Source organism: Odocoileus virginianus, chromosome 26 (genome assembly GCF_023699985.2).
Source record: "Odocoileus virginianus isolate 20LAN1187 ecotype Illinois chromosome 26, Ovbor_1.2, whole genome shotgun sequence".
NCBI lineage: Eukaryota > Metazoa > Chordata > Mammalia > Artiodactyla > Cervidae > Odocoileus > Odocoileus virginianus.
In genome coordinates this window covers 47043123-47070922 of record NC_069699.1, presented here as the reverse complement: position 1 = coordinate 47070922, position 27800 = coordinate 47043123, and the positions used below count along the sequence as shown (strand labels likewise).

Sequence of the window (27800 nt, the reverse complement as noted above, 5' to 3'; positions counted from 1 at the left end):
CTGGCCTCCTGGGAGGGTCTCCTGCTCTCTCCCTGGGTGAACACAGATAGCCAGCACGGGGATGCATTCCACAGGTATTTATTGATCTTGCTGCACCCTCGGCCCGGTGCTGGGGGGACACGGCTCTGCAGGAGGTCTGCCATCCCAGGGACCTCCCCCCTCCCACCCACACACACTGAGCACAAGACTGTGATCATTACCCTCTTAGCAAAAGCTGAATATGGCTAAGTCAATGACCCTGCAGGCAGATTCCACCTGCAAGAACTCTGATGGTGGAGAGCAGGTAACCACAAAAGGTGGCTGACCTTCCCCCAGAAAGCTGTTGAGCCACATAGACATCCAGTTGGCCAGGTCCAACGCACATTGCCAAACTGCCTCCCGATAGCCCCCAGAAGCAAGCCACAAAAAACTAGAGAGAAGCAGGATTTTCTCATAAGAAAACAGCCTGTCTTATTCAGCTGCTGGCCTGGGGTTGTAGGAAACCTCAGCTTCTCAAAAAACACCATTGAGTACCCTCACCCAGACCCACCTCCCCACCAAGGTTGATCCCTCATCACACTGAGCATGGCAGGGGGTGAGTTAAGGGGGGGCAAGGATGTGCTTTGGGCTCCGTCAGATGGCAGCCAAGTCCCAGAACTCCTTCTCAGGCCCCACCCTTGCCGGAGGCACCCGCCCACACCCAATAGGTGGACAAACGCATTTGAACACACATCCAGGAGCCAGCTCAGGGACCAAGGGACTCGGGCTGCCCCACTTCCCAGCCCTGTGTGGCTCCCGAGGCGAGCAGCAGAAGGGTTTAGACAGGAATTTTTTCTTTTTGTGGGCATAACACAAAGGGAGAGAGACCATTAGGAGGTGCAGAAGGAAGAAACAGGATTCTTGTTTCTTCCTCAAGCTTCCAAGCTATTAATATAGCCAACTTCCAAGGTTCTGGGAGGTGACCCTAGCCCGCTGCACTCTGGGGTGCGAGAGCAGGCAGAAGACAGGAATGTGCAGCTTGGCAGGGAAACAGAGGGCACAGAGGGATTCTTAGTGACAGAACTGGACTGTTTTTAGGGAGAAGGAGGAGTTTTAGGTTGCAGTCAGCTGAGGACAGAGTGCATCCCGTCTAGGAGCTCATGCTAAAGCAACACAGTGAGCCCCCAGGAATCTTGACTCTGTGAACGTGGTCCTGACAGAAGGCGCATGCAGGCAACACTTGGAATGCATGGGGACAGCACTTCAGCCTCTGATGGGGGTCCAAACTGGGCCTAGGTGGGCATGGACGGCCAACATCTTGACAAGCCACAGCTCAAGTGTAGGAGAGCAAGTTCAGGTCATAACAGCCATCCACCTGCAACACAAAAGACCATCAGACCTGACCCCCTCAGGCCAATGGGAGCCACGCAGAGGGAAGCGATCACTCACGTCAAAGCGGCCGATCCTTGTGGAGGTGTGGCTGGCCCGGATCATCTCTGTCAGCGCCCACATCTGCTGGACCTCGGAGGATACCCTGCTGGGGTCTGGGAGACCCTGCTCCAGAAGGAGGGGTCAGTGGCCATGGGTCTCTCCCCAGCAGTGCCCTTAGAACTCCAGAGAGGCCAAGCGGGGCTGTGGGGCCCTCCAGCTGACATTCCCAGATGACTTGTGAAACAGGACAATGGGGCCTGATGGGCAGTAGGCGGCCCAGCCCCACACACAGATGCCTCAGATCCCAGAAGGGAGGTCCCACAGGGTGAACCAAGGGCCCTGGGTCCAGCCCCAGATTCTTGCAGAAAGGTGTCCCCTTGGGCTTGTGCTGGACACCAGAGCTGTTCACACATGGTTGTCACCCAGGGTGAGGGCTTACCTCAAGAAGGGGAGTGGGCTGTTCACAAGGCACTGGGTGGGACAGCCACTTGGGGAAGGTCATGGAAGGGCTCTGCAAAGCAAAGCGTACTGCCCTGAGTAGGGCACAGTAGGAGAGCCCTGGAACCAGAGCCCAAGGTCCTGACAACAGAGAGAAGGGCCCCTGAGCCCCAGATACTGAGAAAATCCTTTTCAGGACCCAAGGGCACATAAACTACCTAAGTTCTTCTGCTGTGCAGAAGGAAGCCCCATGAAGACAAGGGTCAGAAGCAGATTCTGGTCCATGAAAGTTCCAGATATGAAAGAGGCAAGTAGCCCCCCAAATCAGGAAATATGAGGACATGCCCTCACCTCTCATCATGAGGTTCCAGAATTCCCACCTGGCTAATTTCCCTGTGAGTCTCCCATCCTTACCCATCCACTGCCACTCACACCCCCAGGCCTTCCAGCCATAGCTAGGAGCCCCCTGGAGAAAGGGCCAGCCAACAGCTCTGAGCTGGTCACTCACCTTTGGTCCCTGCTGGTAGATCTGAAGCTCCTCCACCGTGAAAGACAACCACAGTGGTGATGGCTGCCGCAGAATCAGGCGCAGTTCCAGGACTTGGGCCATGTCACACAGCATCTGACACATAAACACACAGATACACACACACACAAGGACCCAGAGAGGCCCCAGCTCACTGCCCAGGGGCCAACCAGCAATGAGCCGAGGGGCCTTCTCCCCAGGCCTTGGATAAGGAAAAGTAGTTCCTCCAAGGCACTTACCAAAGAACCACAACTCAGACCAGCCTTGCCCACCCCTCTTAGCGCATGTATCCTGGCCCAGTCCCCAGGCTGCTTGGGCGCCTTCATCTGGGCTGCCCTAACCATGCTGAGTCCCAGCTGACCTGGTGCTTGAACAGCGATACATACTCCTGGGCTCCCTCCTCACTGTGCGGGTCAGGCATCAGGCAGTAATCCCGCAGGCAGGTCACCCACTTGGCTGGAGTGTGTGTTGAGGTGTGCTGGCGAACACGGATGGTCAAAAAGGCTGTGTAGTAATTCTTAAACACGATCTCCTGCAACTAGGGCACACACAACCCACCCAAACAAATCAGACCAAGGTCCAGGGCTGGAGGGGTTTCAAAAGCACCACCTCTTCCTCCACTGAGGAATGGACTCTTCTACCAATCTAACAATTTCAATAAGTACCCATGGGGGCTTTGCTTTCCTAGAAGAACTCAGTCTAAATAAGCACATCGTGCAAACAAACCATGATCTCAGGTCTCGCCGCATGTCCATGATGCTGCCAGAGGTCAGAGCCCTACCTAACTCTAGAGGAGTCAGAAAATGTACAGATGAGTTCCTCAAGCGGACGGGCAGAGAGTAGAAAACATAAAAGTAGCATATACAAAGAAGCACCAAGAAGCGAACGTGGCACAGGCCTGTGACAGAGAGTGGTTCAGTCTAGTTACAGTAGTTCTCATCACTGGATATTCATCAGAATTAATCAAGGAGGGGATCCCCTGGTGGTCCAGTGGTTAGAACTCAGCACTCTCACTGCTACAGCTGGGATTCAATCCCTGGTTAGGGAACTAGGATTTCACATGCCACATGATGCAGCCAAAAAAAAAAAAATACTGAAGGAAAAATTTTTTAAAGTATAGGTGTACAGGCTCCACCCCAGACCTACTGAATCAGGATTTCCAGGGTTGGGCACTTTAATGAAGTCTCCTAGCCTACAGAAAGGAACAGCTTGAGTAAGAACCATACACTACAGGACAAAGTGGGTGGGGCCGAGAGGCAAGGAGGGCAAAGACACAAAGTGGCTGTGAACATCAGGCCATTAGAAAGTGGACTTTGTCCTGTATTGAGGTCCCGCGGTGTCCAGTTATTCATGGTAACGAGTCTGGAAACGGCAGCCACTGGGAAGATCCTGATGAGGTTTGAGTTGAACAGCAGGGTCTGTTGGAATGGGCAGGCAGCAGGTATGGGGGTAATTCACTGTCAAATGATACCTAGCCAGTGGCCAGGGACAAAATCACGTCACACCTCTGTTTGGTTCAAAACTGTTATTTTGAGCACCTAGCCTACTATTCTGGCACTTCCGTGTTAACACCGTTCTGGACATGGGGGAGAGATGTTGAAGTGAACAGAAGAGGAAACTGCATTCTAATTAATGTGTTAACAAAAGGAATAAAGAAATGGTTAACTGATTATTATGGGCGAGGTACCGCAGAAGCTTTCAGCAAACGATTCATTGCCTGGGACACGCCCGAGTTCCCAGATAAGCCCCGCCCAGGAGCCCCGGTCGCGCCCACAGGGCTTGCTCACCTCGAAGGGCGCGACGCTGGGGAAGGTGACATCGATGACCAGCACACCAGGCCGGCCTTGGGAGGTCCGCACGTCGCCCACCTGCAGGGCCACGGTGCCTTTCACATGGCAGGGGACCGACACGCGGGACATGGTGGCAGCGGCCGCGACCACTCACAACCGCCGCTGCTGGCCTCTGCCCAATGGTTCTTCCCGGCGTCCTCAGCGGGGCCTGAGGAACTACAACTCCCGAGAGGACTCGCGCTCGGCCAGCCCGGTCAGTCACCGATGCTCGGGGTGGGTCGGAATTCGGAAGTGCTTGCGGAAGTGCTCCTTCAGCCAATCACTGAGCGAGCGAGCCGTAGAGGTCCGTCGCAGACCACGCCCAGGAAAGGCCTAGCCGTCGGGTTACAATCTGTGTTGAGCTCTCTAGGCACCCCAAGTCTTACTCAGTTTCTGCCGCTGTGCAGGGCGGACTTAGCGCGTAAAGTTGCAAGCATGAGTGAGCGTAATGTCTGGAAGATATTGATTGCAGAAGTAGATATTAAGCCACCCCCCCTTTTTTTAAATGGCAAAGGATTTGAAGAGATAATTCACAAAAGAAGATAAATAGCCAATATGCCCATGAAAAGATGCCTAACATGAGTATTCATCAGGGAAATACAAATTAGAACTTCCCTGCACCCACTAGACAGGCTACAATTAAAAACTGAGGAGAATGTGGAACCCTTACCCACTGATAATTTCCTGCCACTTTGAAGCAGTTTGGCCATTCTTTATGGACTAAGTTTATACCTAAAATATGACTCAGCCGTTGCACTCTTAAGTATTTACCCAAGAGAAATGAATTATGCGTCCATTCAAGGGCTTTATTCATAATAGCCAAAGTTTGGAAACAACTTTCAGATGTCCAACAAATGAGCAAAAGCCTTGAAATGAAATTCTGGCACAGGCTTCAACATGGATAAACATTGAAAATATTACACTAAGTAAATAAGCGAGATATAGAAGAACAGATATTGTATAATTCCACTGATGTGAGGTACCTAGAAGAGGCAAAAGAGACAGAAAGTTGAATAAAGGTTGTAGAGGCTGGGGAGGGAGAAATATAGAGTTGTTGCTTAACAAGTACAGAGGTTTAGTTTAAGATGGATAAAAAAAAAATCTGGAAATAGTGGTGAGAAGTACACAGCACCATGAATGTACATAGGGCCAATGAAGTATGTATACAGCTAAATGAATAAATGGTAAATTTTATGTCATGTATATTTTACCACAATAAAAAACAAATGAATGAACAACTGATATACACAGTACCACCACCAGATTTCAAATGTACTATATTCAGCAAAAGAAGTCAGACTCAAGTGAGTTCATATGGGATGGTTCCACTTATGTGAAATTCTAGAAAAGTGAAAATTAATCTAGAATAATATAAATCAGAGCAGTTTCCCTGGGGCTAAGGCTGAAGGGAGGAGATTGACTATGAAGAAGTACAGGTGAATATTTGGGGATGATGAGAAGGTTCTGTGACTTGATTGGCTGTGGTTGTATTTCTTTAGACTTTTGTAAAAATTCATTAAACAATCCTTATGTGCATTAAAAAAATTTTTTTTTAATTTTTTGGCTGCCCCACGGGGCATGTGGGACCTTAGTTCCCTGACCAGGGATCAAACCTGGCACACCTGCACTGGAAGCATGGAACCTTAACCACTGGACTCCCCGGGAAGTCTCAATATATGTGCATTTTATTATATATAAATTATACTGCATTTGGGACTTCCCTGGCTTCCAGTGCTTAGGGCGTGGGTTCAATCCCTTGTCAGGAAACTAGAATCCTGCAGGCCACACAGCAGGGCCACAGTAAATAAATATTGATTTGAAAAAAAAAAAAGTATGCCTCAATAAAGAAATAAAAAATAAAGATAATATGAAGAAAAAAGGGGTGGGAGGGAGGTTCAAGAAGGTGGGGACATATGTATGCCTATGGCTGACTCATGTTGATGTATGACAGAAACCAATACAATATTGTAAAGCAATTATCCTTCAATTAAAAACAAACAAATTTAAAAACAAACAAAAATAAGTTATACCCCAAGGAACATAATTCGACAAGAAAAAAATTCACCATCATATTTATCATCACCACCATCCTTCCAGATACCTGTGGAAACAATGCCCCAGAAATGGTCAGTTAAGTCTGCTTTATGGAGGCCATAACAAAGCTGAGGCCAGACACAGTTCAATGATTTCCCAAGCCAAGAAAGTAGTATGGAATAGAGCTGGAACCAGAGCCTCTTTGCATTCCTTCCTCATAAGTCAGAACCCTCCAGGCAAACCCTCCACCTTTGGTGACCCATGCTTTCTCTGTGTGAGGTCTCCAAGAGAAATGGGGCCAGTATAGCCCATGGAATTCTTACAGGGGGGCATCAAACAGACATAAAACCACAATTCCAGGCCGGTCCAAGGAGCAGTCTGGAGTTGAGCCTTCCCAGCCCAGACCTAGAGGCCTCCAGCGACAGAAAACCCTCCCTCCTTCATTGGGCCTTCCAGACTGCTCACTGCCATCTCTGTATTGACTCAGACTAAGGACTTCTTGCCTGATCCTTCCAGCTTCCTGAGGGTTTCCCCTTTAGGGAGCAGCACTCCCTGCCCCATACTGGGGCAGCGGCTTCCCTACATTCCAGAGGACTATAGGCCTCCTGAGGATCAGGAGGACACACACAGGCTGTGGTCTTCAGGACTCAGCTCTGACCGCAGACACAGGCCCATGAGGGCCCTCATCACAGATGAGTCTCACGTCATCTCTCTCTGGTAGACAGCTGCCTCCGCACCATGTATGTAGGGAGATAGAGAGCTCAACTGAAAGATTAAGTTTATGAACTTACAATCTGTTGGTTCCTGTGACTACAGAGGCTGAGAATTCCCAAGATCTGCAGCTGGCAAATCTGAAACCCAGGAGAGCCAGTCTATGGTTATTTTTTAAAAAAATAATTTATTTTTATTTATTTGCTTGTGCCAGGTCTAAGTTGTGGCAGACAGGGCCTCTGATCTTCTTGTGGCATGTGGAGTCTTTATTTTTGTGGGATCTAGTTCTCCCAGGCTTTGGGAAGTCCCACCAATGAGCAGTTCTAGTCTGAAGGCATAAGAACCAGGAGAGCCGATGGTATAAATTCCAGTCCAATAGCTGGCAGGCTTGGGGACCCTAAAAGAGCTGATGTTTTGGTCATAGTCCAAGGGCTGGAAAAAAAAAAATGTTCAATTTCAAGCAGTCAGATGTGAGGGGTTTCCTTTTATACTCAGCCTTCTTGTTCTATTCAGAAATTCAATTCACTGGATGAGGCCTGCCCTTATTTGGGAGGGTAATCTGCTTTACTCAATCTACTCAAATATTAATCTCAAAAACTAAAAAAAAAAGAGTGAAAAGAAATAAACCAATGTTAATCTGTCACAGAAACAACCTCAGACACACACCCACACACCCAATAATGCTTGGCCAAATATTCTAGATACTCCATGGTTTTAAATTGATGTATAAAATTAATCATCACACAGTATGTTTTTTTTTCAGTATTTTTTTTCTTCTTTTTTCAGTATGTTTTTAAATTTCCACACATATAAGATTTTTTTTTCAGTTTTCCTTATCTTATTGATATCTAGTTTCATTCCATTATGACCAGAAAGGAAAAAATATTCTGTGTGATTTCAGTCTTTTTAAATTTATTGAGACTTGTTTGTGGCCTAACACATGACTTACTCTGGAGAATGTTCCGCGACCACTTGAGAAGAATGTAGATTCTGGTATTGCTGGATAAAATGTTCTGAACATCTCTGTTAGGTCTCATTGATTTACAGTATTGCTCGTCTTCCATTTCCTTATTGATCATGTCTGGTTGTTCTATCCATCATTGATAGTGGAATACTGAACTGTTATTAGAACACTATGTATTTCTCCTTTCAATTCTATTTTTGCTTCATATATTTATATTTTGGGGCTCTATTGTAAGATGTATGTACATTTATAACTGTTACATCTTCTTGCTCTATTGTACCTTTTATCAATATTTTCCTTTGTCTCTTGTAACCTGTTTTGACTTAGGTCTAATTTGCCTTACAATCATACAGCCACCCAGCTCTCTTTTGGTTGCTTTTCAAATGGAATATATTTTTCCACCCCTTACTTTCAACTTCTTTGTGCCCTTATACCTAAAGTGAGTCTCCTTGGGGAGGAAGGTGGGAGGGGCATTCAGGGTAGGGAATACATGTAAATCCATGGCTGATTCATGTCAATGTATGGCAAAAACTTCTACAATATTGTAAAGTAATTAGCCTCCAACTAATAAAAATAAATGAAAAAAAAGTAGAAAAATAAATAAATCAGTAACAATGAAAAAAATAATTAAGTGAGTCTTTTATAGATACATATAGATAGACCATTAAAAAAAAATTCAATCTGGGGAATTCCCTGGCGGTCCAGTGGTTAAGACTGGACTCACACGCTTTGGGCTTCCCAGGTGTCTCAGTGGTAAAGAATCCGCCTGTCAATGCAGGAGATGCAGGAGACATGGGTTTGATCCCTGGGTTGCGAAGATCCCCTGGAGAAGCAAAAGCAACCCACTTCAGTATTCTTGCCTGGAGAATCCCATGGACAGAGGAGCCTGGTGGGCTACAGGCCATGGGGTTGCAACAGAGCCACTGAGCATGCATCTATTTTCACTGCCAAGGGCTTGGGTTCAATCCCTGGTCAGGGAACTAAGATTCCACAAACTGTGCAGCATGGCTAATACATAAATAATAAAAATACTATATATGTCATCTGAATGACCAAAATATATATTTCTCATATATATTTGATCTTTACCCACAGTTTCTGGTTCACAACCTTTCAAATAAATTGCAATTTCCTGAGAGATAAGAGCAATGGGATAATACTTGGCTTCTTGTCCTCAAATCCTGAACACCCTTCAGGGGAAGTGACTTTTGGATCCCACCCAAGGGTGGGGGCTGATTGCAGGAGAATTTTTAGTCCCACTCCCCAGACCTCAAGGGAGGGGAGAATGGCTGGAGGTTAAGTCAGTCACCAGTGTCCAATGATTTAATCAATCATTTAACGAAGCTTCCATAAAAACCCCAAAAGGACAGGGTTCAGAGACCTTCCGGGTTGCTGACTATATGGAGAGTGGTGCCTGGAGAGGGAATGGAGGCTCCATACCTCTTCCCATGCCTGGCTCTTTATATCTCTTCTTCTGGCTATTGATGGGTATCCTTTAATAATCCTCTTAGGATAAACCAGTAATCTAGTAACTAAGATGTTTCACTGAGTTCTGTGAATTGTTCTAGCAAATTAATGGAAATTGAGAAGCAGGTCTTTGGAAGCTCTGATGTATAGCCAGCGGGTCAGAAGTACGGGTGACAAGAGTTGAGGTTGGCATCATAAATTGGAGAGGGTTATTGTAAACTCAATATGTAGCCAGTTGGTTAGAAGCACAGGTAACAACCTGGACTTATGGCCTCTGTCTGCAGCGGAGGGCAGTCTTGTGGGACTGAGCCCTTGACCCATGGAATTTGATTCTATCTCCAGATAGATAGTATCAGAATTGGGTTACACTCTCAAACACCTTGTGGGGAAACCTTATTCCCTGAAACACGGTTCAGGGAAGCCTTATTTACTCCATTAAGTGTAGGGACGTCCCTGGCAGGCCAGTGGTTGAGATACCTTGCTTTCACTGAAGGAGGCCTGGGTTCAGTCCATGGTTGGGCAGCCTGGATCCCACGTGCTATGTGGTGAGACCAAAAAATTGAAAAAAGAAATTCAGTTGATCTTTTGTATTATATCACTTTGATTCCATTTTTTCCTTTTTTTATAACTTCTTTGTTATATTTTAAAACTATTTTCTTAGTGCTTTACTTGGGGTTTCCCTGGTGGCTCAGACAGTATAGAATCCACCTGCAATGTGGGAGACCTGGGTTAGATTCTTGGGTTAAGATCCCTTGGAGGAGAGCATGGCAACCCACTCCAGTATTCTTGCCTGGGATATCCCAGGGACGGAGGAGCCTGGAGGGCTACAGTCCACAGAGTTGCAAAGGGTTGGACACAACAGAGCAGCAAGAATTTATAATAGTTATTTTATACATTTGTCTTTTAAATCATGTAGAAAAAATAAATCACAAATCACACGAAAGTATCTTGAGCTTGGCTTTTATATTTACCTATGAAGTTACCTTTACTAGTGTTCTTTATTTTAAATGATAGTTTCAAGTTACATCTGTCCTTTCAATTAAACCTGAAAGACTCCCTTTAGCATTTCTTGTAGGGCAGGTCTACTGCTATATTGTTGCTTATTTGAAATAAGTAAATAGGGACTTTCCTAGTCATCTTGTGGTTAAGACTCCACCCTTCCCCTGCAGCGGGGACAAGTTGGATCCCTTCTCAGGGAGCTAAGTTGGCGCTAGTGGTAAAGAATCTGCCTGCCAAAGCAGGAGACACACGTTTGATCCCTGGGTCAGGAAGATCCCATGGAAGAGGAAATGGCAACCCACTTCAGTATTTTTGCCTGGAAAAGTCCATGGACAGAGGAGCCTGGGGGGCTACAGTTCATGGGGTCACAAAGAGCTGGACACAATGAATGACCTAAATTGCCCAGGGAGCTAAGATTCCCATGTGCCTGGCAGTGCAGCAAAAAAAGTTTAAAGTTTCCTGTTCCAATTTTGAACACATAAACATCCACTCAAGAGAGATATAACTCACATAAAATCTCTCGAGTTGTCCTCAGTTATTTTAAGAGTGTAGGACAGAGGAGATGTCATGCTACAGTTCATGGGGTCACAAAGAGTTGGGCTCAACTTCGCAAAAACAACAATATTGACACTGCCAAGCGAATTGAAGCAGGGTCGTGGTCCCAGAGTCCTGGGTGCCACTTACAGCCTCTGACTCCACTCAACGGGTGTCCATGAGACAGGCTGCTTGTTAAAGAGGTGGCAGAACCTGAAGCTAATTTACTTTGTACCTGCAAAGTGCGTTTTCCTAATGTAAACAAGTTCCATTGCTTTCAGATGTCACTCTGGATAAGGGTTACTACCAGGGTGGCAAATTTCAGTTTGAAACTGAAGTTTCTGATGCATATGACATGCTGCCTCCCAAAGTGAAGTGCTTGTCCGGGATCTGGCACCCCCAGCATCACAGAGACAGGTGAAATACCCCTAAGTTTACTGAGAGAAAACTCAAATGTTCTCGACTGTTTGGGGCATTGGCTGGACACCCAGGAGGACATGGAAGGGTGTTGTTTGGGGGTTAAACTGTTTACTAATCTTTTGAGTTTCGATGATCCACTAAGTATTGAAGCTGCAGAACATCATTTGTGGGACAAGGAGGACTTCCGGAATCAAGTTGAAGCCTAATGAAGCATTAGGCCAGATGATAGGAGTAGAAGACTGCAAGGCCATGGATTGTGCTCTAAGAAGTTTATCTCCAGGCTTCCCAGGTGGCTCACTGGTAAAGAATCCACCTGCCAATGCAGCAGATATAGTTTTCAATCCCTGGTCCTGGAAGATCCCACATGTCAAGCACTAAGTAAGCCTGTGCACCAAAACTATTGAGCCTGTGCCCTAGAGCCCGGGAACCACAACTACTGAGGCCGCTCGCCCCAGAGCCCGTGCTCCGCAACAAGAGAAGCCACCGCAATGAGAGGCCTGCACGCTGCAACTAGGGAAAAGCCTGTGCCAACAGTGAAGACCCAGCACAGCCAAAAATAAAGAAAGAAATAAAATTATATATTAAAAAAAAAGAAGTTTGCCTTCAACTCAAACCAGAAGGTTGCTTCCTCCCCAGTCGAGTAAAAACTGCTCCACACCTGCCCGTTGCAGACAGAGTTACACATAAATAGAAGAAGAAAACGTGTTTGGGGTTCTAAAGAGTTGTCTGCTCACCTTAACATGTTTACTTTTTGGAAACTGCACTGTACAGGCTGTTGACAAGGTTTTTGAGAAGTTGTAATGAACTCAACATTGAGGCTAGAGCTGCCTTTGCGCACTTTTTCAAAGTCAGTTCCCTGCTCAGGTGATGCTAATGATGTGTTCATTGTCGCTTGCAGGTTGGCAATCAGAAACACGCTCCAAACTGTGACTGCATGCACAGTTGCAGTAATTCTCTTAGTTCCTTCCATGAATGTTGGTCCTGCCTAGATGTTATGAAGCTTCCCAGAATGCACAGTAGATCCCTTAATGAAATGCATATTTTATTTAATATATTTTGGGACAGATTTGTTATTTGTACAATTTGATACTTTATTTGTTTTTCTATTTTCATTTAGTTTGTATTTTCATTGTATAGCGCAGGCAGAAAGATGTTAGGTCAAGCAACTTTTTTTAGGGGGTTAAGAAACTTTTGAGGAAGAATACAAAAAAATATGAAAGGTAAAAAATAAAAAAAGAGTGTCCGTATTCCTGAGACTAAAAACTTTGAGATCTGCGTTCTAGGGTTTATAAATTGTTAGATCATGGCTGTGAGAGAATGAATATTGTTACATTTAATCAATAACATCAAACTTCTTCCCAAAATGGTCCTTTGCTTCCCAAAATAACAATGAGCAATAATCTTTTTAAACTGCATCTCTGGCCCTCCCTTCCTAATCTATCTCTTACACGATTCTATTCCCTGCTCTGGCCACATTAGCCTCCACATCGTCCCAGGCTTACAGGTTTACTTCCACCTGTTTTCTCACTCTCTCCTTTCTCCTTCTCAGCCCTGATATCTCCTTACCTGACATCATATTGCACATTCATTTATATGTCTGACCACCCTTTGGAACTGCACTGTCCAACAGAAATAAAATGCAAGCTACAAATGTGAGCCCCATATGTAATTTAAAAATTCTCAGTAGTTATGTTAAAACAGTAAAAAAAAAAAAACCCCACAAGATATTCCTAATATTTTATTTAACCCCAGATACTCTGAATATGGGCTTCCCTGATCATTTCAATATAAAATCAATAAATGAAATATTGGACATTTGATTTTTGCTTTTACTAAATCTTTGATTTTAGGTATGTATTTTATACTTACATGTGTGCATGTGTGCTAAGTAACTTTGGTTGTCTCCAACTCCTTGTGACCGTATGGACTGTAGCCTGCCAGGCTCCTTTGCCCATGGGATTCTCCAGGCCAGAATATTGGAATGGGTTGCCCTCCTCCAGGGATCTTCCCCACCCAGGGACGGAACCTATATATCTACGTCCCCTGCATTGGCAAGCAGGTTCACTGGGGGAAGTCTCTTTACACTTACTGCACCTCTCAATTCAAACTAGCCACATTTCAAGAGCTCAATAGTAGCCTATGGCTAGTGGTTACCATATTTGACAGCATAGCTCTAGAATGTAAAGTGAAAGCAGAGTTTGGGAACTACCTTGGTGGTCCAGTGGCTAAGATTCCACACTGTCAGTGCAGGGGTCCCAGGTTTGATCCTTGGTCAGGGCACTAGATCCCACATGCTACAATTAAGACCCAGCACAGTGAAATAATTTTTTTTTAAAAAGCAGAGCTTGGTCTTTCTTGTTCCTGGCTAAATCTCCAGCACCCAGTGCATATGTGTTATGTATATAACAAATATACATAATGTATATTTAATTAGTGTTTCTTGAATTTGTGAATTAATGGAATGGCCTGCAGTTGGCATCCTTTCCTAGAACAGGTCCCAGGAATGTGAGAAAACATCTCCTGGCTGGTAACCCTCTGACATAATAAGGACAACACCACCATCTGGACAGTAATGAGGGGTAATGCACTCTTGAAAAAATGTCCCAGCTTTCTGTGAACACATCTCCTGGCTGGCAGTTCAGCACCAACTCCTGGAGCTTGCTTAAATTCATGTCCATCGAGTCAGTGATGCCATTCAACCGTCTCATCCTCTCTTGTCCCCTTCTCCTCCCGCCTTCAATCTTTCCCAGCATCAGGGTCTTCCCCAATAAGTCAGTTCTTTGCATTAGGTGGCCAAAATATTGGAGTCTCAGCTTCAGCATCAGTTCTTCCAGTGAATATTCAGGACTGATTTCCTTTAGGATGGGCTGGTTGGATCTCCTTGCTGTCCAAGGGACTCTGAAGAGTCTTCTCCAACACCACAGTTCAAAAGCATCAATTCTTCAGCGCTCAGCTTTCTTTATAATCCAACTCTCACATCCATACATGAAAAACCGTAGCTCTGACTAGACGGACCAGGCTGGCAACCCTCTGCCATAATAGGGAGAACAGCACCATCTGGTGGGCAATGGAGGGTAACACACCGATGGGAATCAGGTCCGGGCTCTCTAGGCACATAGCGCTTTTCGGGCAACCCTCTGCCATAATAAGGACAACACCACCATCTGGTGGGGAATGAGGGGTAATGCACCCATGAGAATCAGGCTCCAGGACTCAAGGCTGGTGGAGGGGATACAAGGTGGAGGTGGGCTCTGGTTCCCTGGAACATTACTCCTTACCTGTGTCTTTGACCCTCAATTTTCTTTTTTTTTTTTCCAATGTCAACCTCACCCTGAATTTTTTTCATTTATTTTTATTAGTTGGAGGCTAATTACTTTACAATATTGTAGTGGTTTTTGTCATACATTGACATGAATCAGCCAAGGATTTACATGTATACCCCATCCCGATCCCCCCTCCCACCTCCCTCTCCACCCGATTCCTCTGGGTCTTCCCAGTGCACCAGACCCGAGCACTTGTCTCATGCATCCAGCCTGGGCTGGTGATCTGTTTCACCCTAAATAATATACGTGTTTCGATGCTGTTCTCTCTAAACATCCCACCCTCGCCTTCTCCCACGGAGTCCAAAATTCTGTTCTGTACATCTGTGTCTCTTTTTCTGTTTTGCATATAGGGTTATCGTTACCATCTTTCTAAATTTCATATATATGCATTAGTATACTATATTGGTGTTTATCTTTCTGGTTTACTTCACTCTGTATAATGGGCTCCAGTTTCATCCATCTCATTAGAACTGATTCAAATGAATTCTTTTTAATGGCTGAGTAATATTCCATGGTGTATATGTATCATAGCTTCCTTATCCATTCATCTGCTGATGGGCATCTAGGATGAACATTGGGGTGCACGTGTCTCTTTCAGATCTGGTTTCCCCAGTGTGTATGCCCAGAAGTGGGATTCCTGGGTCATATGGCAGTTCTAATTCCAGTTTTTTAAGAAATCTCCACACTGTTCTCCATAGTGGCTGTACTAGTTTGCATTCCCACCAACAGTGTAAGAGGGTTCCCTTTTCTCCACACCCTCTCCAGCATTTATTGCTTGTAGACTTTTGATAGCAGCCATCCTGATTGGCGTGTAATGGTACCTCATTGTGGTTTTGATTTGCATTTCTCTGATAATGAGCATCTTTTCATCTGTTTGTTCGCCATCTATATGTCTTCTTTGGAGAAATGTCTGTTTAGTTCTTTGGCCCATTTTTTGATTGTGACCCTCAATTTTCCAAAAATCTTTCTCAGACCTTATCTCTTAGCATTACCAAAGTAACTATCATATTAAGAATTCTATCAATAATCAAAAACAAGGAGACTATGCCAGCCTCCCTTTTGCCTGGTCTACACCTGAACTCTGGAAATGACTGCCTGAAAGAGTCTCCCAAAGGCCAGCCCTCTGCCAAATCCTTATTATCATTCTTTTCTTTTTTTTGGTCACCCCTGGCAGGTTGTAGAATCTTAGTTCCCTGACCAGGGATCGAACCCGTGTCCTCAGCAGTAAAAGCCAAGAATTCCAACCACTGAACTGCCAGGGAATACCCTGCCCAGTCACACACACACATACACACATACACACACACACAAGGTGCTCTTGCTTGTAATGTTTGGGGTTCCAGGAAGAGTCCATATGTATAAAATGGTGCTGAATGAATGGCACCTTTGTCTAATGGCATAGTCTCCAATAACAATCAAGTTTCTGATCCAGGTGGGGAAACCGCCTAGCAATGTTGAGTAAACAAAGCAGAATAGTAAGAACAGTAATAACAACCACTAACATTTAGGATTTACTAAATAAGGGCACTGGTCTCTTTACGCTTGTGTTCTTTCTTCATTCCACTCCCCTTCAAGGTAGAAATCAGTTTAACACTTTAACCTCTGAGCCACCAGGGAAGCCCCTGCTTAAAGGTGACCACACCCAAAGCCCTAAATGAGTAGACGAGGGATTCAGTTTCAATATGAACCAGCTGGGAGGGCTGTGCTGAGTGGGCAGTGAAGGCTGGCAGGGTCTGAGACTCAGGCAAGATCCAGAAATAGGGCATGATTTAAATTGAGCTATCCTTAGCTCAGGGCTTCAGATGGTAAAGCATCTGTCTGCAATGCTGGAGACCCGGGTTTGATCCCTAGTTCGGGAAGATCCCCTGGAGAAGGAAATGGCAACCCACTCCAGTACTCTTGCCTGGAAAATCCCATGGACAGAGGAGCCTAGTAGGCTACAGTCCATGGGGTCGCAAAGAGTCGGACACGACTGAGCGACTTTACTTACTTACTTACTTACCCTTAGCTCAAGGCTTGGTACATAATAGGTGCTCAGTTAAGGTAGTGAATGACGGATAGAGCTGATAAATGAAAGGAATAAAACAAAAGCCCACGAGGTGCGTTGATGGGTGTGTGTGTGTAAATGAGCATTTAGAGCTTCTGGAATTCTCAGAGGCCCACAGGTTGGTGGCCAGACCCATCTGGAAGGCGGGCGGGCAGCAGATCCTGTTGGGATGTACGTGTACCAGTCCAGACCTGGTGAGTGCAGCACAAGCTTCTCAGCTGAGTTTGAAGCTGCCCTTTCTTTTACACCAGGTGCCCCCAACCTCTGGGCTGAGGACTGGTACCTTCTGTCAGACCAGCGGCAACATTAGCTAAGAAACAAAGTGCAAAAAAACCAAAAAGAAAGTGCACAATAAATGTAATGTGCCTGAATCGTCCCCAAACCATCCCCACCACCCCCAGTCCGTGGAAAAACTGTCTTCCATGAAATCAGTCCCTGGTGCCCAAAACTTTGGGGACTGCTGCTTTACTGTATCTCCAATAAGATAATTTGAAGTTGCTTCTAAGAGGTGGCATGGCAGACGGGCCCCTTGAGTCTCCCTGGTCCAACCTCTCAGGCTCTAGAGGGCAGTGCAAGTTAAGATGGCGAGGACCTGGCCCACGGCTCGGCCACTTGGGGCAGAACCAGGCTGGCATTTCCCTGACCTTAAGCACACTGCAGCAGGGCTTTCTAGCCTGGAGGGCCTGCAAGCACTGTAGGATGTTCAGGGCCTTCTGTATTTTCCTAAATTATTTTATTTATTTTCGGCCGTACCGGGTCTTGGTAGCCGCGGCAGGGCTTTCTCTAGTGGCAGGGCGACTCTTCGTTGCTTCTCACTGCGGTGGCTTCTCCTATTGCAAAGCGTGGGCTCTAGGACAGGGGCTCAGTAGTTGTGGCACACAGGCTCAGGTGTCCTGCGGTACTTGGGGGTCTTCCTGGACCGGGTCCAACCCGTGTCCCCTGCATTGGCAGGCAGACCACCACTTCGCTGGAGCACCAGGGAAGTCTGGATCTTTTTAAGTCAGAGGCAAGATTGTGTGTTTACGGAGTATTTGGGGAAAAGTGTCAATAGCTTTTTCCGATTATGGAGGTAAGGCAGGCTGGGGACTCCACCACAGGGAATGAAATCCATGGTCTCCACTTCCCAGAGTTGGTGTGCACACAGGTTCTACGCTTTCTTCCTAAAGGTTGGCAGCCCCAGCCCCAGCTCCCTTGGGGCCTGTGGAGGACACAGCTGCTCTCATCCGGGGAGCCTGTGTCCAATGGTAGGAGGGGGTGGCAGGAAATAAGACTTTCTCTGGTCCTTGGGGGCTGCTGGGTACAGCTGGGCGCTTGGAGCAGCTTCCTGCAGCTGCTGGGGACAGGGAGCCAGGGAATGCTTGCCCGTGTTTCCCTGGCTTTCCTGGGACCCGCTCTCCTGACACTGAAGTCAATGGGCCCCACCAGGCCCCCACTCTGGCCTCACCGGTGGTACATTTTATCCCATTAGGAAAGGAATCTGGAACGAGATGACTCTAGTGCTGGGCAATGCGGGGCCGGCAGGAGGCTGCCCAAATGGTTTGTCTGGTCAGTTCTCCACCCTCCTTCCCTGAGCTCCTCCGTCTCAGCCCCCATCCTCCATCCCATCCCAGACCCTTCTGTTTGGAGTCTGGCAAGTTTCAGCAGAGTCAAGGATGCCTAGTCAGGGCCTGCTCAGGTGGTCACCTCTACCCTATTCTTGTCCACGTGGCCAGGCCTGCTGCCAGGCTCTGCTGCGGCAGAAGCCCTCCTGGGAATTCCCCAATCCAGCAGGAAAGACCCAGCTTCGGTGACTTCTCCTCCAGGTGCGCTCCTAGCCCGGGCTAGGCTGCCTGCTGCCCGCCTCCTTGCAGCTTTCCCAGGGAAGTTGCAACACGCGCTTCTCTGTTGTCCTGGCTGTGACTTGAAGTTCTCTGCCTTTGACCTTCTTGCATTGTCTGGGAACACAGTAAAGGACTTGAGGATATTTTTTTTCCTTTTTTTTGGCCATGCAAGAAGTATGTGGGATCTTAATTCCCCGATCAGGGATCGAACCTGCATCCCTGCTTTGGAAGGCAAAGTCTTAATCACTGGATTGCCAGGCAAGCCCCTCTTTTCGCCCTTTGAAAGGGGCTGGCTGAACCTAGAGTCCTTTGCCTTTTCCTCACTGATTTCTCCCTGCCCTCCCTGGTCCCTGATCACTCCCACAACTCAACAGGGTCAAGACCCCACACCAAGGTGTCGCTGTGCAAACAATGGGGGAAGGAGACAAAGACCCAGCCCTGTTCTTTCAAGTCTGGAAAGCCCTCTCATGGTTCAAGACCTCTGTGTCTGGGGCTCCAGAGGTGGCTAGGTCTTCGGAGTTGAAGTTTCGACGCAGCTGTATCCATCTGTTCACTCATAAGGGGAGCCTGGCGTGCTGCAGTCCATGGGGTCGCAAAGAGTTGGAAACAACTGAGCGACTGAACAACAATGAACTCATTCAGCAAGCGTCGGTGGAGTTCCTGATTCTGGACTAGGCACAGTGAAGGCTATGACCATAAACAGATCCGCAGCTTGGCTATTTACTGGCTGTGTGACTTCTGGTAACTTTACCCTTGGGCCTCAGTTTCCTCATCTGTAACATGGGGCCAATAATAACAGCCGCTGCAGAGCATTGTTGGGAGGCCAAGAGAGATTGTTGCCTGTCCAGACAAGAGGACAGGACAGAGATCAGCGATGGCAGCTGTTATTATCAAGGGATATGTTTATCCTCCAGAAGCCTGAGGTCTCCAGGAAACATAGGGAGTCAGGTGCTGAGAAGGCTTGTGGATGCTGTTCTTCTCTGGAGTAGGCAGGACTTGGGTAGGTGGAGGAAGAGGGGCCCAGGCAGGTGGCATTCTGCAGTGAGTTGAGGGAAAGTGATGAGACTGGCGAATCTTTCTTTTTTTTTGGCCTGTGCTGGGTCTTAGCTGTGGCGTACAGGATCTTTAGTTGCCACATGTGAAATCTAGTTTCCTGACCAGGCATTGAACCTGAGCCCCCTGCACTGGGAATGCAGAATCTTAGCCACTGGACCACCAGGGAAGTTGCAAGACTAGGGCATCTTTACCACTCTGGGGCAGGTCCCTATAGCCCAGGGTGGTGTAGAATGGAGTGCAAATTTACTCTGTAGGAGGCTAGAAGTCTCTGAAGATATGTTGGTTTGTAAGATTTGGGCTCCAAAATGCCAACTGGATTCCCTGGGGGGGGGGGGGGGGGGTGGGTCCTCTCCAGAAGGCTCCAGGTCTCCAGCACAGTTTTAAGGTTCTAAGAGGCCTCACTTTCAACCAAAAGTTCATTCACTCATTCCAATTTTACTGGGTACCTTCTAAATGCCAGGCCCTGTCTCCAGTCCTACAGGTTCCCAGGATGAAGCACATAGCTGGACACAGGCCCTCTGTCTGTCCCAGGGATGAACTCTAAGGGAGACCTAATAATACGGTGGGTAGATGAGGTTCCAGAGCGGGGAGAGCCTGCCCAGGCCGGAAACTGAGACAGGGGATAAACAGGAACGAGGTTGGCCAAGTGGCCAAAGAATGCTGCAGGCAGAAGTGTCACACATGGGAAGGCTTGAAAGGCTTGAGGGAGCTGGCAGATGCTTCGTGGTGTTTGTAGGAACTTTAAGAGGTTCCATGTTTCTGGGGTCTGGTGCAAAGAAAAGCTGGAGTAAAGATGGGAGGGTGGTTGTTGAGAGAAGTGGACGCTGGGGGCCGAGCTGGGCAGGCCAGGGTGAGTGAGAGACCCTTGTCAGCCTGCCCTGTTCCCAGCAGCAGTGGGAAGTCAGGGACAGAGGATTGAGCAGGGCAGGATCACAGGTAGATGCCTGTTAACTTTGGCTGCTGCAGCTCAAAGCAGAGAAGGCAATGGCACCCCACGCCAGTACTCTTGCCTGGAAAACCCCATGGACGGAGGAGCCTGGTAGGCTGCAGTCCATGGGGTCCCTGAGTCAGACATGACTCAGCGACTTCACTTTCACTTTTCACTTTCATACATTGGAGAAGGAAATGGCAACCCACTCCAGTGTTCTTGCCTGGAGAATCCCAGGGACGGGGGAGCGCGGTGGGCTGCCGTCTATGGGGTCGCACAGAGTCGGACACGGCTGAAGCGACTTAGCAGCAGCAGCAGCTGCTCAAAGGCTGAGTTAGCAGTGGACCCGGCCCCACAGTGCCCCCTCCTGGCAGGCCACAGTAGATTTTAAAAATTATTTGTCTATTTTTATTTTTAATGTAGCTGCTCCAGGTCTTAGTTGCAGCACGTTGATTTTATTTGCGCCATGTGAACTCTTAGCTGTGGCATGTGGGATTCAGTTCCCTGACCAAGGATCGAACCCAGGTCCCCTGCATTGGGAGAGCGAAGTCTTAGCCACTGGACCACCAGGGAAGTCCCTCCAGTGGTTTTATGGGAAAAGGTGCTCGGGAGACCGAGGCCCAAGAAGACTGGGGGATGTGAAGGGTAGGGGCTGGCACCGCACCGTCGGGCTGACAAGGAGGCAAGGGGACCTTGTCCCTGGAGGAGCCTGGGAGCAGCAGCAGGCAGCCCACAGCTGTGACGAGTCCTCAGAATTTGAGGTCAAGGACATCTGAACCACAGGGCGGTGGGTGGGCCAGCAGGGCCACCGGGCAGGGGAGAAGGACGTCGTGGCGGTTCAGCGGGAGGCAGTGTCCTGCTCTGATCCAGCTGTCAGGGAACAGCTGCTGGCCCGGAAGGGGGAGGGAAGCCGGGCAGCAGCAGGTGAAGAAGCCTCCTGGCTGCTGGGCTGTGGGAACGGAGGTTGAGAGCCAGTGAGGGGTGGGAGGGCCCGGGGAGGGGGGCACAGCATCTGCTGCCCATGGGGCCAGCCTGGCTCCAGGCTTGCAGAGGCAACTGGAAAGGCTGGGGTGAGCTTGGGGGTAGGGGATCATGGCCAAGGGATCTCCTCGTTCCAGGGGTTCCCCACCACCCACCGCCCAAGCCATTCTCTTGGGCTGCACTGGCTCCCTCAGGAACCTGCTAGAACCCTCCCCCTCCCTACACCCTGTTTTTTCCCCCCTTCTCCCCGACTCCTCAGCTCCTTATCTGCACCTGTGCCTTGGCCCTTCTTCTAGAAAGGAAAGCAAACAACCACGACCAGCGCCTTTCAGAAAGCTCCGGCCCACTGGGTCATGGAGCGAAGGGGTTTGCCCAAGGGCCCAGTCAATCAGAGGCAGGTGCCAGGGCCCCCTGGCTGTGTGCACCCAGCCCTCGGGGCCTCCGCTCTAAGGAGGTTGAGCAAGTAGGCCTGGTGTCCACCCCCCAGGCCAGGAACTGCCTCCTGTGGATTGGAAATGGAGGGGACTCATGGGGAGTGAGGCTGGTCCCAGCAGTTGTAGGTGCAGGAAAGAGGCCTGTGCGTTCCCACCTGTCTGCCCACCTCAACCCTGGGGTCTCAGGACCACCACTGCCGCTGAACCAATTGCTGAGGGTCCTGGTAGCGGGATGGGTACATGGGAGTTTCAGGCAGCGGGCAGGTAGGGGGTCAGTTAAGTTCAGTGTTCTGTCCTGGGGCTCCGCAGCCTGAGAGGAGCAGCTGCTTGGCGCTGCTGTGAGGTCCAGACTCTCCCCTTTGGGAGCAGCCGTGTCTCCACCTGAGGTCCCCGCTGTTGTGTTTTTCCAGCTGCCACGTTCCCTCAGATGCTTAGGGACACAGAGATGGGATGGGGAGGAAATGTTTCTTTTTACCTTTTTTGTAAAAATTCTCCAGGGATCACCAGTGGGTCTCCGTAGGGCTCTTAGGGCCTGTCAGGGCCCCTACAAAGAGTCGCCGCCATGCTTACAGTCAGCCGTGCCCACAGCCAGAGGTCCAGCGCCCTGGCTTCAAGCTGGGGACTCTCTTACCTCAAGGGCCCATCCTGTGTCCAGTCGCCAGTCCATCCCCTTCCAGGCCTTCCTGGTTCCTGGGGTCCCCTTTCGGGTTCAGTCGACTGAACCCATCTGATGAATACAGATCCCCTCCTGCCCATTCCCGGGTGACCCCAGCCAGGACCTCCGTCCATTCTGGCCAAGAGGCAGCTGCAGGGTGGGACCTTTGAAGGTTACGGGCCCTGAGCAGTGAGCCATCCTTCCTTCTCTGGGGCTGGAAGGAGAGGATGCTGCTGCCCCTCTGGCCTCGCTGCATTCCAGTGGAAGGTGGAGGCAGGGAGAGAAATTTGTTTTCTAAACACTTGTTCTGACTTGACTTCCCTGGCGCCTGGTGCCCCTCCCCCGAGGGACCCCCATCTCTGCCCCATCCCTGCTGGCTCACCTACCTCCTTCTCCAGGTAGGGGAAGGACGTGCTCCAGGGCTGGGGCCAAGCTGCTGCCCCCTCATTCCTGGCCCCACTGCATTCCTTCCAGGAGGCCTGAGGGCACAGTCTCCACTCCCCTCCTCCTCACTCCCACCTCCGGCTTCCCTGCCCCTGGCTTCTGGGATCCTATACTTGTTTCAAAGCCTAGCCTGGTTCAATCCAGCTTCAGCGCCTGCCCTGCCCCCTCCCCCAACCCCCAGTCTCCCTTGTTCTGTGTTCCGTTCGCTGGTCAGGCCATGGTGACCGCCTGGTTTCTCCAGACCAGTCTGGCCACTTTCTCCTCTGCCTTCACCTCGGTGGCCTTTCCTTAGAAATCCCCAGGACTCCCTCCTTCACCTCCTGTGGCTTCTGCCTTTGAAGAAAGGGTGTCCCTGATGAGCTGTACTGCACAGCAGATCCTGGCCCCTCCCGGGTCTCTCATCCCCTGATGACTACATTTGTGTTTACTGTAGAGCTTGTTACACTAGAATCTGGGCTCCACAAGAGCAGTTTGCTCCTTCTTTGCTGGAGCAAAAACTCCTTTGCTGGGTTTCCAGCACACAAAAGACTCAGCAGATATGTGCGGGTCAACAATACACTGACGGATGTTTCACACTGGTTCTGACTCAGTCACAAAACGTGCTCTTTTATCACGCTCAGTGAGCAGGCAGGTCTGAAGTCCAAATAGGGGGCACCTGGTGATGAGGGTCAGGCTCAGAGAAGGCAAGTAGCTCCTCTCAGGTCGCACAGAGAACTTAGCGCTGGGTCCCAGCGGGGGGCTTATTCCTCATGTGGACACACCTGGAGATTTGGCCCATATGCTAACATTCTCTCTCTCTCTTTTTTTAAAAAAAATATTTATTGAGTTTATTTGACTGTGCCAGGTTTCAGCTGTGGCATGCAGGATCTTCAGTTGCCCCATGTGGGATCTAGTTCCCTGACCAGGGATCAAACCCAGGTCCCTTTGCTTTGGGAACATGGAACCTTAGCCACTGAACCACGAGGAAAGTCCCAGAGCTCTTTGCCCTCATGTGTTTTTTGGTTGTGCTGGGTCTTTGTTGCTGTGAGTGGACTTTTCTCTAGCTGAGGCGAGCAGGGGCTACTGGGCACAGTGTGCGGGCTTCTCATTGTTGAGAAGCTTCTCCTCCAGCTTCTCTTGTTGTGGAGCACAAGGGCTTCAGTAGTTGTGGCTCATGGACTCTAGAGCCCAGACTTGGTAGTTGCGGCTCACAGGCGTTGTTGCTCCGTGGCATGTAGACTCTTGCCAGAGCGGGGATCAAACCTGTGCCCCCAGAATTGACAGGTGGAATCCTATCCACTGTACCACCAGGGAAGTCCCACTGTTTATTAGTGCCCCTAATATATTAGTGCCCCTAAAATCAAGATGTTTGGATGAGTCCCTCTTATTCTTCCCCGCAAAGCTGGGGATTTCTCAGACCACAGGTGGGGTTCCCAGCGGTTCTGCCTGTGTGTGTTAACACAACCGAGAGCAAAGGGGTCTGTCCACTAGAGGGTCAATGCTTTCCAGCGTTCTAAGGACACATGCATCAGCCATGAGTGCAGGGGTAGCCTATTAATGTCTCTTGACTGAGAGGCCACTGAGAGGAGCCCAGGCTGATGACACGCTCAAGCCCAGATCACAGGCCCCCTCTGAGAATAAGAGGTCTTTCTGTCCTGGAGAAACTCTGGCTGAGCTCGGAGCCAGACATGGACATATGACTAAGCGTGGGGAAGGGACTTTCAATCTGGCTGAACAAGAAGAGTGCGGATGGTGGAAATCCCCTGGCGGTTCAGTGGTTTGGACTCTGAGCTTCCACTGCAGGTGGCACAGGTTCGATCCCCGGTGGGGGAACTGACCGCCCAGAAGCCACTCAGTGTGGCAAAACAAAACAAAAAAAAGAAAGAATGTGAGCGACTTCCCCTAAGGCTCTGGGTTTAGGGACTAGTGGGTCAGTGACCGAAAAGAATTAACAAATAGGTCCCTCAGCTTTGCTTGCCTCCACTGGCCCCTCGGCCAGACAAGACCTAATCTGGTGTTTAGTCCAGTGCTCAAGGCCACAAGCCCAGCGTTTTGAGAATAATCACCCAGAGTTGGCCTTGGGGGACTATCTTATCCCTGAGTCAGAAAGGCGTGGAATGTGGCTAAGGGAAAGGGCAGCAGACATGTGTCCATCCAGGGGAGAGGTGACTTTTTTTTCCCTTAAGTCTTTATTGAATTTGTTACAATATTGCTTCTGTTTTGTGCTTTGGTTTTTTGGGCCAGGAGGCATGTGGTATCTCCCTGCATTGGAAGGCAAAGTCTTAACCACTGGACGGCCAGGGAAGTCCCAAGAGGTGACTTTTATTCATTCGACCAACCCTCATCCTTTCCAAGGAGTTCCTGTCCCCATAGGACTGCATGTTCTTGGAAGGCCAGCTACCTGGCTGGCTAGAGGAAGGCCCTGGCCAGACATGTATGAAGGGGTCGGGTGGAAGTGCTGTGGTAAAGGGTCCTACAAGGGGAAGAACTGTATTCTGGGAAGGCTGGTGGTGACCAGCAAACACGCCTACTGGCAGTTTCTCCCGGATAAACTTATCAGCCCTTTCTTTTTGCCAGAGCTGCTGGACAATCTGCCTTCTGTTAAAGCCAGACAAAAGGGACCCCTCCCTTGCTCTGATTTGGCTGTTTCTGCTAGGCCTCTGACAGACCTGCAGGCCCGGCATTTGTATTATCAGGCCTCCACCCTCATCTCGGCCAGCACTGACCCCTTCCCTTCTCTATGGGGGCCTTGGGGGACTATCAGGAGTACCAGCCTCCCCCTCTCTGGAAAAGTCTGAGGCCGGGCACTGGCTCTTGGCCCTTGGTTCCTAGGGAATATGCTAAAATAATAAAGCTCTGGAAGCCTAGGACCAGAAGAAAGTTTGGTCCAGGTAGGTGTCTGCTGGATTTCCCTTGAGCTAGAACCAAAGCCCTCGCTTCAATCATATCAGCCCCAAGTAAGTACTGGGTCATTTGCTGTGGGCCTTGTACAAGGCTTAGATTTTTGGGGAATAATTGCCAACTAAGAGGCAGGCAGCACTCCCTGATTCCTACCTTCCCAAACAGAAGTTGAGTATTACATACGTGATGTTAGGCGATCATTGCAACTTGGGATCAGGCAGGTGCACGTAACTGGCCTCAAGGGTTCATAATCTAGTGCGGAAGACAAACCTTACTTAATCTGATAATCTTCGCGAAGCCTCTGACTGGGGGTCTAAGTGGAGGGTGGAGGATGCACAGGAGGCTATACGGCCAGGCAAGTTGAGGGCTGACTGTCACACTTGAAGGATCTCATTCTCCACCTCTTGATCAGTTCTCTCTGGGCACATACCATGTGTGGTCTTTGGGCAGCTGTTCCTGGGTGTGCCCTGGGCCTCACTCTTGGCTGTGCTTTCCAACTGGCTGTGAACACCAGGCCTGACCTCCGATGGCCTGGGCACCGCTGGGGTTCCAGTATAATCTCCCAAGGGTGAGTCACTGGGGACCCTGTGCTGAGCCCTAGGGTGAGCTGTGAGAGCCCCAGGAGGGGAAAGGCTTCAACTCTCAGGACTACAGGAAGTAACAGGGCCTTCACTTTACAGCCCCTGCCCAACCTAAAGGCCCATGAAGGCTGTCGGCCTCCCTCTTTACTCTGGGGTGGGCTCCATGTGGGCTGGGTGGGCTCCAGTGGAGGCTGGCTAGGCCCCAAAAGGCTGCCTGTCCAGGCCTCCTACCTTTGGGGCCTGAAGGAATAGGGGGTTGGGGGAACCTCACCTCCAGGCAAAAAAGAAGAAAGCCAGCAATGAGGCCCAGGGCTCGCAGCTGTTCTGGCCTTGTGGGAGGATCTGCCAAGGCTGGAGGACTGGGGGAAGGGAAGAGCATCAGAGCCAGCCTGGGAACACAGCATCACCAAGCGAGCCCCAAACCTGGAGAAGCAAGGACTGGAAGGGTTTGGCTGTAAGGGTTTCAGGCAAACTCTGGCTGTTGTTCCTTTCCTCCTAGGACTAGGAAGGGCCTAACCCACCTTTTGGCATCAGCTAGTCAAGGCAGCGACCTTCTCTTGGTTGGAGCTCTGGGGGAGCTTGGGCATGGATGGGGTGCTGGGATTCCAGAGGCCAGATTAAGCCTGGTGCCTCATCTAGCAAGACCAGTGCCAAAAATGAAGAAGGAGTGTTACTCTAGCGTCCATTGCTGGTCAGTGAGGACCAAAGAGCAACTAGTAGTCTTTGGGCTCCTCTGGTGGCTCAGATGGTAAAGGATCTGCCTATAACACAGGAGACCCGGGTTCGATCCCTGGGTCAGGAAGATTCCCTGGAGAAGGGCATGGCAACCCACTCCAGTATTCTTGCCTGGGAAATCCCATGGACAGAGGAGCCTGGCGGGCTACAGTCCATGGGGTCACAAAGAGTTGGACATGACTGAGTGACTAACACACACACACACACACACACACACACACACACACACAGCAGCTTGTGTAGATGCTATGAGAGATGAGGCCTGTACTCACTGCTGTCTTTTGTTTTGGGAACACACAGACACACACACACATATATGTAATTATATAGTCAGACACTAAAATACCTAGCAGAATCTCAGGCTGCAAAGCAGTGTCTGGTGTGTCTTTGTGGGTGGGACGGAAACTCTGTAAGCTGAAGGAGTGAATGAAAGAACGTATTTTGTTTATAAACCTGAATAAATTCCTGCATTTTTAGCCTTTATGAAGCAGCAGAGTTTTAAATCTGGATTTGAGAGGCCATCCATTTTTTAGGCTTAACATCCAAGGGATGATTAGGGAATTTGGGACTTTTTCCCGGTTTTTAGTTCTTTTTCCAGTTCATTT

General features: G+C 49.1%; 1 protein-coding gene and 1 pseudogene across 1 annotated transcript; one reads left to right on the top strand and one right to left on the bottom strand.

Moving 5' to 3' along the window:
• Nucleotides 1–62: 62 nt before the first annotated feature.
• On the bottom strand, nucleotides 63–4361 carry NICN1 (nicolin 1, tubulin polyglutamylase complex subunit). Its single transcript, XM_020915883.2, has 6 exons — nucleotides 4141–4361; nucleotides 2715–2891; nucleotides 2336–2449; nucleotides 1829–1900; nucleotides 1408–1512; nucleotides 63–1333 (listed from the first exon to the last, which is right to left on the bottom strand). The coding sequence occupies exons 1-6, from the start codon at nucleotides 4270–4272 to the stop codon at nucleotides 1292–1294; spliced, it is 642 nt and encodes a 213-aa protein (XP_020771542.2). The 5' UTR covers nucleotides 4273–4361; the 3' UTR covers nucleotides 63–1291.
• Nucleotides 4362–10924: 6563 nt separating this feature from the next.
• On the top strand, nucleotides 10925–11517 carry LOC110152416 (NEDD8-conjugating enzyme UBE2F pseudogene; annotated as a pseudogene).
• Nucleotides 11518–27800: the final 16283 nt, after the last annotated feature.

Bases quoted from the DNA above. Each gene is read 5' to 3' on its own strand.
- NICN1 (XM_020915883.2), bottom strand. From the start codon at position 4,272: ATGTCCCGCGTGTCGGTCCCCTGCCATGTGAAAGGCACCGTGGCCCTG. The intron at 2,450-2,714 runs GTCAGCTGGGAC...TTTATGTGTCAG, and splicing joins TATCGCTGTTCAAGCACCAG to ATGCTGTGTGACATGGCCCA. The intron at 1,513-1,828 runs GTAAGCCCTCAC...CTTCTGGAGCAG, and splicing joins AGCCCACTCCCCTTCTTGAG to GGTCTCCCAGACCCCAGCAG.